Raw genomic sequence first — 12,630 nt, 5'->3', positions numbered from 1 at the left:
CCTACATAACCATTCTCAAAAAAAACATCAAATAAAATAAAAAGTTTTCTGCCACTCATTCCAGAAAGGGCAATTCTCACTAAGGAGCGCACACAAACTTTTGCATTAGGTACTATAAAAGAGTTATAAGTTGCACAAGCAATGGGTCACTTTAGATGAAGTAAACATAAAAATCGAAAGACGGAGAGGAAAAAAAAAAAGTTTATTTTCTGAAAGAAAAAAAAAATGATGTAGAAAAAAAATAGACGAGAAAAACAAAGTGTTATCTGAATTATACAGCAGGCTCAGGCTGTGTACTCTGCTTCTCTGTGACCTGTGGGAAAGAAAATATAATTGTAAACATACTTTAGCAACTAAAATGATAAAGTGCTAATTATACATTCATGCCATGAACTATATGATCAAGCTGTCTGCCAAGGAATTTGTGCGGGGCTGCCGAGGACGCAAGGGGCTGATATTTATTTAAATGCAACAAAATTTGGCATCCATGGAAATGTGTTTATGAACGCCCCAGCCACCAGCCCAATTAGAATAGGATTCTTGCTCCAGCAACCTCTGAATATTTTTCTTTTCTTTAAATCATAACTTACGTCTAACTCACATATTACAGAGACCTCCACGACTTAACACCTGCTACCCTGAAGAGGTGTCATATTATTAAAGAGAACCTGACACGTTGTATTTGCTTCCATTTAAAGCATTGCTGTATTTTTATTTTATACTGAAGGGCTGAAACAGCTAAAGTGTTTACTGCAAAACTCTTGATGTAATCTGGTATATTATTGTGCAAATGATATTCAATGCAGCCCATTATGTAGAAGGCTGGCAGGTGAATATATCTTCCAGCTCTCCATACATAACAGGGGCCAACTTGGAGAAGGACAGTGAGGGAAAGGAGTAAATAATGACCAGATGGACAGACCTTGCCACCTCAGTTTTAAGTCATCATCATCCTTACTAAATGGCTGCAATCATATATGCCCCAAGAACATTCAATTATTAGCCACTTTATTAGGTACACCAGAATAATACCAGGTGAGACCTCCTTACCCTTTACCCTCAGAACAGTTAGAATTCTACAATATTAGATCAACAAGGTTATGGAAAGATGCTGTAATATAGGACCCCTGGGCCATGCTAATGCAACAGCATCACAGGTTACTGCATGTTTGTCAGCTACGTTTTTATACTGCAAACCCCCAGTACATTTCATTCTCAAAAACTCAATGCTGCCTATACCAAAGTTTGACAACATCTGCACGTTGCAATAGAAAAATTGACTGACTGATCATCAACTGGGCAGTTTTGCAGATTGTGACTGTGTGTGTTAGTTAGGACTACTGGTTTATCTAATAAATTGACATAAGAGACTATTAAATCCACTGCATACAAAAAAGTTTATATTGTTTTTCCTGTGCTCATCAAAAGTCCATTTATTTGGACTAAACGTCACACATATTGCATAATCCAACATTTCGGGACCACGCAGGGTCCCTTCATCAGGGCAGAGATTGTCACATCTCTGCCCTGATTGTCCCATCTCTGCCCTGATGAAGGGACCCTGCGTGGTCCCGGAACTTTGGATTATGCGATATGTGTGACGTTTAGTCCAAATAAATGGACTTTTTTTTTATTTAATTTACGGAGTGCTGGTGATTTCTATCGTTCATTGACTGTTGTACACGGTGCCATCCATGATTGTCATTGCGAGCACCACTATTTTCACTTGGACCGGAAGCGCTGTAAGGAGTGCAGGGGGACCTACTGTTTTCTGGAATTTACTTCTGCACTAAGACATGCAATTCTGCACACCGTTGTTGCGAGTAGCTTTAGACCTGTTCATTATGCAGGCCATGTGCACCCAGGGATGGACATGTGACCATTCATTAAAGCTGAAAATGAAGATATGTGGGGGCAGATTTTGCACCTTGGTGGCACAGACTGTTGTTTTAAGTGTATTGCTTGTTTGACACAAACTGAGACTTTACAACTCTCTGGATTTGCATTAACTGGCAGGTGTACCTAAAAAAGCTGCCACACAGTGCATATGAAGATAGATAGATAGATAGATAGATAGATAGATAGATAGATAGATAGATAGATAGATAGATAGATAGATAGATAGGGGATATAAGTGCCTATCTAGAGGCAGAGCCATCTGTACCCGCCCCCTCCCCCGTCCATTCCTCCAGTCAGCGCTGGAGGATCGGAGCGGGGAGAGGGGAATCCCTGCGGTGACTGACAGTCACGGCTCTCTGCAGGGAGATGATGGAGAAGTGAGCGAGCGCCGGTATGTATTTGCTCACTTCCGATCTATTGAGCCGACCTGTGACAGTTTCATTGTCACCGGTCGGCTGGAACTATGAGGAGGAGTGATTTTCACCCACCTCATAGTTCTCCTTTAAATGCTCCAAAAAAGTTGCATTCTACGTAAAAACTTGCTGAATTCGGACGTTGTTCAAATGAACCTTTACAAGTTGAATTTGATGTCCTTTAACACAAGCACCTCCACATAGTAAAACCGTCTACTTCCCACTGAAATTTTACAATGTAAAGAGGAACAGAAGCAGTGACGCTGATGGCTTTAATGTGGCTGTTTCTATAGCAAGTAGATTTCTCGGTCAGAAGGAAAATACTGTAACTGCCAATGAGGTCAGAGAGAGGGAAGGATGAGTAACGGAGCAGAAGTATGTCAGTGATATGGTCTGTGTCCTGCTCCTTTCATTCCAATTTGGTTCTCGCAGAGAAAACCTCCTCTAGAGGAACGCAAAATGTTCCTTTTATTTTTGTTCTATTTCAGTTTAATTGTTATGGGCTTGTTTGTGTGGCCATTTAGAACTCCCGGGGCTGCTTTTTTTCTTTCTTCGGTCCTAAGCTGTGCCAATCCCTTGCAGGCTGATGTTTAGGGTAATCTGAATATTAGCAAATCTCAAAGGATCAATACAATTCCAAATCACCAGCCCGCGAACAGGGATCCTCATAAAACTTTATTTTCTTAAATCATGGCATAAAAGCAGTAGCAACAAACATGCTGAAATGTTTCAGCCTGAACAGAGGGTCCTAGTCATGGGTATGTAGCTGCATATCTGCACTGCGAGATGCAAGGCACTGTACCTATTACTGCTCGTCTCAAGATCTGAAGAGAGATTTAGTAATTTGTAAATACGGTGCTGCTCAATGTTCTCCTTGCTGGAGAGGAAGCTGTACCTGAGGACCTGCAATGGAAAGATCTACCAGCTTCTGCTTCATTCATTCTCTGGATCCATGCTGCCTCTACCTCTCCTGCTGGTTCATGAATATAACCCCCAATCATCAGATCACCAATCATGAGGGTTTCCAGTCCTGACATGCGTTAGCAATGCAGTGATACCAAGATGGCTGCCGGAACAAAGAAACTGTGCAGAACAAAGCATGTCAATCACTAAATCAGGAAAAGATCTGCTGCAGGCAAATGCCAGACAATACTGGTAACTAGTCCTCTTCTTGCCTCCTGGGTACAGCTTCCATAGTACAAGTCCACTTTAACTACCTGCTGTCCGGCCGTTGTAATTAAACGGCCAGACAGCGGCTTCTTGAGGGCTGGTCCTATCCCGCTACGCTCGTGCCCGCCGCTAGGCGGCACGCACGAGTGGGAAACCGGCTTTGAATGTAAACAGCCAGCGATGGCTGTTTACATACAAGCGTTCGGGCGTCTGTAGAGACGCCCGATCGCTTATAATATCCGGTCGGGTGTGCGCGCAACCCCCCCCCTCCGCTGCTGCTGGCGATCCCGGGCCAGCACAGCAGCTCTGCGGCCGGAGATCAAACTGAGCTCAGTACACGAGCTCCGTTTGATCTCCTCTCCTCTTCTGAATGCAGGCAGTGATGTGTATTACATCACTGCCTGCATTCAGTGTCACTCTCCGGTACAGAAACCGGAGAGAAGCTGGTGAAGCAGGTCTCTGCTTCATCAGCTTCTCTGGGGGTCCCTAGGTGACATTAGGGGTCTCCATAAAGAGGACCTGTCACTGCAAATTGGCTATGTTTGCTCCCTATGTGATAGCAATAAAGTTCAGTGGAAAAAAAAGGTTTACAAAAAAAAATCACATATCAAAGCAATAAAAAAAAATAAAGTCCCCCGACCCCACAAACATGCGTCAAGCCCGCCTACGTGCGAAAATGCTGATTACATGCATTGCGCCGCATATGTTACATATCGCCGCGAACGTCGGAATTAGAGCAATAATTCTAGGGCCATCAATAACTGATAACACTAAACTGATGAGCGGTAAAAGCTTTTAAAGCGTTGTCTATGGTCAATTTTGAGTATGGTCGTTTTTTTTGCGATATAACGAGTGCGCGCAATTTTAAAGCTTGACATGTTTTATATTTTACCAAAAAATTGGGTAATAATAAATGTTTTATAACATTACGTAGGGAGAACAGTTTTTTTTTTCAAAAATTATCGGTACTTTTTTTGTTATACAGTAAAAAATAAAACCCCCAGTGGTGATTAAATACCACCAAAAGAAAGCTCCATCTGTCCCCAAAAAGTTTTATAAAATTCATTTCAGGACAGCGTTGGATGACGTAATAAATGTCAGTCAAAATACCGCAGCGCTGAATACTGAAAAATGGCCTGGACAGGGAGGGGGTATAAACACCCCGGTCAGCAAATGGTTAATACATGAAAATGATTCCCAGAGTAGCCCAGACAACTAAACTGAGAAAAAGATTGCAGCGGGTGCAAGTCGCAGTGACTAAATTGAGTGTGGGTGGATGGCTCGCCAAACATTATTGCCGAGACATCTGCCCATGTATGAGCACACTTAGGTGACAAATTCTTGCTCAGGCAGGGTGGCACTCTTGTCCTGTTTTTGTAAGTGCGTTTTGGAGTTTGTAATTTTTGCACCCCTTTATCATTTAATGTACAGCAATGTGTAATATATTGGTGCTCTATAAAAGAATTATAACAAATAAAGGTCTAACTCTTCAGTATGATTCTGTGCAGTCCAAGGTTAACTTGAGCACAGAGCTGCATTTCCTATACAGGAGCTTGGACAGCATCACTGCTTCATGAAGGTACAACTGATGTGGTCTGACAGGTCTTGCTCAGCTCAATCACGTCTTGTTTACAGACATGGTGATTCTTGTAGTATTTCTGCCTTCTAGCTATTGTTCAGGGATTCTGCAGCCTGAAATGTAATTGAGACTCACTGAAGAAAACACAGCACCGAATCGTTCACTGGCTGAACCCAACCTTCAGATGCCAATTACAAAACTGTATTGGCATCTGTCATTCATGGGTCATGTTATCATATCCAATGTTTATGTAACCAATGACCTTACAGAATTAGATATAGTGATGTGACTGGGAGTGAACTGGCTGCATACTGGCACATAGAACTGTAAACCTTATTCTTTAAGGCTGATTTGGCTGCGGGTATGTAACAATTACGCTGTAATGTTTAATACCATCATATTCTGCATTCCACACAGAGCAGTTTATATCAGTTTGCACACCTAAATAAACGATCAGCCGTCCCTGGCTTTGACAACAATGGTGGTATTCAGAGGTTCTCTCATTTTGCATTACTTGCTAAGTGGCGTGGAACTTGGAGAGAGGTTGACTCCTTATATACAGCCTAGGCCTAGGATCCAAGGTCCCCGCAAAAAAGGGGCTCAAAAGGCTACTCAAGTTGCTACTTGTGTTAATATTACATGCAGGTGAACAGGACAGGTTGTTTTGTTAATGTAGTTCATATGATTAGCATGCATCATGCAACTCTGTAAATGGTATTTTCTCTGATTACCATGCAAAATACATGTTATCAACCCAAAAAAAACCATCATATTTCTCTGCCTAAACTTTCATTAAGTTTCTGTGAGCTTATATGGTTGCCTTAGTTACAAGAGTCATTTTTAACCAAGAGGCACATCCCTGACTCTATGCCCCTGACGAAGTCATCTACAACATAATGTATCTAACACGGAGCCAAGCTATGCAATGGTGGGCAGAGCTTTGACGCACAGCAGGATTCACTCGGCGCCGGCATCTCACTCTTCTCGATCTGTTGAATATCCACTTCACGCACTTCTCTGAGATCATCTGCTGCACAACTTTGTGTGAATTGATTAGATTTTAAAAACGTATTTAAATGGGGAGCACTACGGCTCGTCCTTTGTTTTATCCATGCTAATCTTTACCCGGAGAGGGGATTCTTATTATCCACCATCAGATAAACAGGCATCTGAAAAGGGATCAGCCTTGTTAGACCATTACCCATGAGGTCTCAGTAAAAGGTGAGCAATTTTCCATTGGGTATGAGCACATTTTAAGTGAAGAGCACATTGGAGCATTTTTGGATGGATTGCCATATTTAAAGAAAAACTCCAGGATTTTGAAAAGTTAACCCCTGATGAGGCTACCCCAGCACTGCAAGGGTTAACTGCTTGCTTTTCTCTAGGGGCGAAAATAAACTACTACTCAGCCATTCCTTGGTCCTGTGGCAGTGACTGCTCATCTCTCTACCCCTCCGCACTGGCTGTGGTATGTCCCTCGGCATCTTCACTTGTAATAGAACTGTATTAGAAGTGATGGTGTCACGGGTCCTTAAAGTGGAACTTTATCCCCTTTTACTAAAAATCACCTCAACATGCAGCTCTGCATGCTGATATGAAATCATTTTACATTCATTAAATAAACATATTTTTATTTTACTTAGTTATTGTTTTTCCACTTCCTGGTCCTCTTGGGCATTAGTGAGGTAATGTGCTCAAGGGTTCTGGGAAGGTTACATCAGCAGACCATTGCTGGAAAATCTCATCTGTAATCTCAGGGAAAGGCATTTTTCTCCCTTGAGATGATGTGCATGGTCACATGTCGTAGTCACATGTGCCAGAGTTCCAGGAAGTAAAGGGAGATCTATTAATCTGCCTTTCGTTAAAACGGCCACTGTGAGAAGACTGGGGAGCAAAAGAGAAATAAGGTATGCAAAGAATACTAAGCCGGCAATTATCTAGAAGTATGTGTTTGTAGATTGTCATTACTAAACATTTCTAAAGGTGCCTTTGTTGTCATTTCCTGTATATGGGTAAAGTTCCTCTTCAAGCTGGCCATGCGCTATTCAATTTTTTTTCGTTCAACCCACAGGCTAATAGAAAAAATAGAACAGATTGCTCCATCAATGCGTATGAGCGCTGATCGAGGAATCTCCCACTGGCTCTATTGTATTGAGACGCTGTCCGCTTTTAGAATACCCGAACAGAGCCAGCAGCTAATTGGCTGCCGTTCTGTTCGTTCAATTATTTTTCCGTCTGGCTCCTTCGACCTGCTAAATGAGGGATTCCTCAAGAACCAGATAGAATGTGCACAGTGTATGGCCACCTTTAGACCACCGGAGCCCTTCTTTATTTTTGCCTCCTAGATTAAACAAGCAGTTAACCCTTTGCTGTTTGGGGGTAGGCCCATTGCAAGGGTTAGCTTTTCAAAATCCTGGAGTTCCGCCTTAAGGAGAAAGAAATACTATATTTGTCACATTCTTGCCACTTTGGTCACCTATATTGGCTTGGAATGGAAACATTTGTTTATATCAACTGCTCATTGTTGCTTTATATGTAACACAGATATTTGTTGTTCATTTGTTCTATGTATAAGTTTTTTTTTGTATTCACTTTAGGACCTATTAGGTATAGTGTGGCACAGGGATATTTTGTTTATATTGGGAGAACTGTTTTCCATCCATTTAGTGCTTGCAGCGTATTAGTTAGTAGCATGGGGTATATTTAATTTGACTGAGGTTGCTGTGAGCGGCACTGTTTGGCACTAACAGTTAAAATCAACTTTGCATAATTCCAGTGCACATCATGGCTCTTTTCTGTGCAGGTCTTCCATGATGCATAGTACATTTAACGAAATGCGAAGAATCAGGAAAACCAGCAATATTAGTGCAATAATTAAATGTAGCTAAGAACACAAAGAGGGTTATTCACAAAACTAGCCAAAGGATCAGCCGTAGCACAGGCTGATCCTTCGGCTAGCTTCGGCCGTCTGAGCCCTTCGGTTCAGTCGAACCGAAGGGCTGCTGTACGGGCTGTTCACTAAAGCCCGTACAGCTCCCGAAGGCATATGCTTCGGCTCGACTGAGCCGAAGTGACACCCGGAGCGGACTTTCAGCCGGCTGAATGCCTTGCAACTGACAGCTGGCCGAAGCCAGCCATGATCTCAGGGCTGGCTCAGCCCAGCTGCAATAACAGATCAGCGTCCCCGGGTTACGCTGAACTCTCATTAAACAATGGCAATTGGAAGGAGTCGGCCGTGACGTCGCTGCCAGCTCCGCCCAGTTGTTATGCATTGGCTGGGACCTGCTAGAAAACTCTAGCAGGTCCCAGCCAATAGGAAACATTTGGGTGGAGCTGGCTGTCACTGCTAGCTCCGCCTTTTTTTCTTTTTTCAATAATCTCTTTCTTTTTTTAAACATCTTTATTTTCTTTTTTAAAATTTAATATGTATGTACATTTTTAAAATCTTTTTTTTCAACTTTTTTCAACGATTTCTTATTGTGCTCGGTACCATGGACGGCGGCATTCGGCTATTCACTCACAGCCGTTCGGGCCCCTATGTTAATAGGGGTGAACGGCAGCGAGTGAGTTGCCGGAGCTTCGACACAGCCGATCCAGATGTTGGATCGGCTGAGTCTAACTCCTTCTGCACTTCGGCTCCACCGAACATGCTGAGCATGTTCGGCTGAACCGAAGCCAGTCGATGTATGGCTGAAATCAGCTGTACAAGCCCGAAGTGAATAGCCGAACAGCGTTCGGCTCACTTCACTTCGGGTGGGTTATTCACTCTGCTGCCTTTGGCATTTTCACAGGAAGAAAGTATGAATATGGGCTTAAAAGATCATTAACAGGAAAAAAAAAAAAAAGCAGACACACACAAAGTGTTCCTAAAAAAAACGTAAACGAGTCGGCGTCTCCTTCGATTCAACTGATAGCTGTTATTTGGGGTAGCAGTAGAGATTTTATATTGACTTTATTGCAAACTGTCTAATTTTACATGCCACGGGCCGTAAATATGAGGAATTATTCCACTGCAGTCTGCTTTTGCCTATAACCAAATGCACTAAAAGACCTTCAATCGTCTCAGCCATTTTATGAGCCAGCTTTTCCTAATTCTTCTCCAAGGAAGTTTATTTCATTAGTATGTTTCATTAATCCTGTGCAACAAAGGTGTCACGAGACAACGATGCGTTATATGCGTGCAGTGCATTGTGGGCGAGCTTACCAGCTTTTGGGCTCTTATTCTCAGCTTATTCCAGACTGTGTGATGAGCCTGCAGCAGGAAAAAAAATGTCACAATGAGTCACATTAGATAATTACAATGCAACAGATGCCATATACGAAGAAAAACCATTAATGTAGAGATGCTTTAATGGGGTTTTTATGTGTGAGACGCTTAATCCAGACTGCTAAATACATAAATGAAAAACATACAGAAGTGGACAAATATGTTGGTACCCTTGCAAGAATAAAGAAGGAGTGCAGCATTTTCTTGAAATAACTTTAAACAAAAGTCATTGCCATAGAAATCAGACTTTGCTTTTGATTCTTGATCCAACAGAATATTTCAAATTCTAATACAAATGAAAATGTCATGGACAAAAATGATTGCACCTTTAACCTAATATTGGCAGTCATTTCCGTTTTCCCTCCATCGCAAAATGGAGGAAAAAAACTGGACGGACATGGATGCCACAGCGGTGACATTCGATGCATGCCGATCCGATCGGGGGGTGGAAGGGGCCTTATAAATTCTCTTTGACCAAAAGACCTCACTTGCTGGCAAATTTGAGCTTTTACTGTTTATTTTGCCTTAGTTAATGATGCCCGAGGGTAGCAAAACACCCAAAAAATAGCATTTTCAGAAAAACACAACAGCAGCCCTTGTATTTCTATCTGGACAGGTCTCCTCTGCACTTAAAATACACAAAAAAAATAAATACATTTTGGATCCTATGATTTCTGCTTTCCAAGGTTTCTGAATAAATTGCAGCATTGAAGCACCGGCGAGGGGTACAATCAATACTATGCTCAGGCAGCGCACGGAGAAAACAAAACTTTTCATCTGTAACCATCCCCCTCTTCCGCAGCAACATACTGCCTGCTCAGCGTGATCCCATGAAAAGGACGGCGAGCAGAATCGCCTTTCACAGCCTATATATAGTTTAATAATTCAGAAAATCTAGTATCTTATTAAAGAGGGAGAGAAAAAAAACACGCTATTATACTTCAGCATAAAACTGCAGTTTTTACTTAAGACTCAGCAAGAATGAAGGAGAACGCCAGCAACCACTTGGGGTTATCTGAAGTGTTCGTAAACAATTTGCCTTTGTAATTATGCTAATATGAAGCGAAGGCTTATATGCGGCAGCTATACACACAATAAAGGCTTGATTGTAATAGTACTTTACAGCAAAATTTCAGAGGCATGCAAAAACAACAACAAAAAAAGATAAAAAAAAGAATAGAAAAACAGTTAAAAAGAAAAAACTAAAATACAGCAATTTCTTAGGGAAAATGAAATGATTTAGCTGAATATAAATACATAAAATATGAAAATATAAAATAGTGGATACAATAATAAAAAAAAAATTAAGGACAGAGCACTTTAAAGCAAAACTAGATTTCTCTATTTTAATTTAAAAAGTAAATTGCCAAATGCATAAAAAAAAATTAAAAAACAAACCAGCCTTTGCTGCAATGCTTACCTTTGATCCAACCCCTGTACCCACAGGAATGCCTCGCCACCACTAGATAAAGCTCCTCTTCCAGGCTGAATCATGGCAAGTATCATTCAACCCATTTCCTGTATAACCAGACTGTCATGGACACACCCTCTAGGCCTGCGATTAGGATTAGAGTACATCTGTGTTGAACTCTAATCACACATCATTACGTGAGCAATGTTCTGCACTGAAGGACCACCCACTGCTGCACCGGAAAAGGCTGGACCCATGAAATGACTGGACAGGAAAGAAGGGTCTTGGGGAAAAAGTACCCTAATTTGGTTTAAAAAGAATATAGGGGCCTCTGGGGGTAAGGGTTGTTTAGCTTTAAAAACCACCTTCCCTCACAAATTAAGTTTCAGTTTTCCATGATTGCTGATAAGCCAAATTAAAAGATGGCTTCTTACATCTGTCACAGATGGTGGTGGTAAGAGCTCATAATTTTGTTCTACTACCAAGGCATTTATAAAGCTAAATTATGGTGTCCCTCTCTCTGGATGGGTTCTTCATAATTCAGGATTAAAAAAAAAGTTATGAAGGCCAGCCAAAAGGCAATGGCTTCATCAATATAGACCTGTATGCAGGGACAGAAAAACAAAATACCAGTTGTCAGAGTCATCGAGAGATAGAAGAGGCTGGCAGGCGAGGATGATTTCAGCTAATCAGCTGCCTGCTCACTGTTTACACTCCAGCTTCTTTGATGTCATAGTGAGGATGATTTTAGTAAATCAGCTGTCTGCTCATTGCTTATATGCTGCTTTCTGTGATGTTATGATGAGGATGATTTCAGCCAATCAGCTGGTTCTATACTGAATAGGTCTTCCCCAAAACAGGGAATCCCGGCCTTTTTCGCTCTACAGAGAGGTAAGTCGAAGGTTTAGGGTATTCCTGGAGGAGAAAGGCCAGAGGCTGTAGAGTATGAAAACGATACAAATGACAATGGAGAAGAAACATAAGAGCAATCATACAGAGTCATCCTGGAAGACATTGTAAAGATCCATCTATTTGTCAGAGAATGGAGAATACAAAAGTTTTACAAGGTTTTCAGAAATCTTCCATTCGAAGGTTTGCCCATCTGCTGGTCCCCCTGGATATCACTATTCTCCAGGAGTTGGAGGTCATTGACCTGAAGACTAAAATAGCTGCTAAAATGAGACTCATCCAACAACTGGAGGATTTGAATACCTGGAAGAAGAAAACAGCAAACCTTCACAATAGGATAATGGTGCTTGAAATTTGTTGTCCCAATTACCAAAACTTAAGCAGGACAACAAACATTAAATTGAAAGGAGATGTCCATATACAGAGAAAGGGTTGTGTCGGAGTTGAGGAAGAAGACTGAGAGGCTGGAAACCTACCAGCACCTCTTCTATTACCTCCAGACCAAACCAATGTACTTGTCCAAGCTCTTCTCTCAGATGTCGGAATGTGAATATATGACTCTAGCAGAAAGACTTCACCTCAGACTCTATAGCTTTGCTCCCCTCCACGAGAAGAAGATCTCTTGCTGAAATTCTTGGAAACTTATCTTCAGTATGAAGTAGAAAATAATTGTACTCATATTAAAGATACAGTTTATTGGATGGAAGATAGTCATTCAAACAGCTTTTACAGGGGGGCCACAAAGTACAATGTTGTCCTTCAGAAGCTCAATCTAGTGATACAGAAGATAATGTGTCATGGCAATCAGAGTCATAGAGGCCAAAAGAATGGATCTATTCCTTATGGAACTAGATATGCGGCAAAAGTCTATAAACGAGCTCTGCACAAACAGTTTCCACTAGCAACTGAAGTGCAAGTTGTGGGGACGCTTGGCCATTTCCAATATAATTTTAAATGTAACAAATGTTTTAGAATATATATA

At 41.5% G+C, this 12,630-nt stretch overlaps 1 protein-coding gene across 1 annotated transcript in view; it reads right to left on the bottom strand.

The window, feature by feature from the left end:
* Positions 1–183: 183 nt before the first annotated feature.
* MRPL39 (mitochondrial ribosomal protein L39) overlaps positions 184–12,630 on the bottom strand; it is an 88,390-nt gene continuing 75,943 nt past the window's right edge. The window contains exons 9-10 of the mRNA XM_018562777.1: positions 9,266–9,313; positions 184–313 (exon numbers count right to left, since the gene is read on the bottom strand). Of these exons, the coding sequence (XP_018418279.1) occupies positions 272–313; positions 9,266–9,313 (90 nt within the window). The 3' untranslated portion in view covers positions 184–271. The remainder of the gene's footprint in view (positions 314–9,265; positions 9,314–12,630) is intronic.

Source organism: Nanorana parkeri, unplaced genomic scaffold (genome assembly GCF_000935625.1).
Source record: "Nanorana parkeri isolate BGI_ZX_2015 unplaced genomic scaffold, ASM93562v1 scaffold599, whole genome shotgun sequence".
Lineage (NCBI taxonomy): Eukaryota > Metazoa > Chordata > Amphibia > Anura > Dicroglossidae > Nanorana > Nanorana parkeri.
This window is presented reverse-complemented; position numbering and strand designations above follow the sequence as displayed.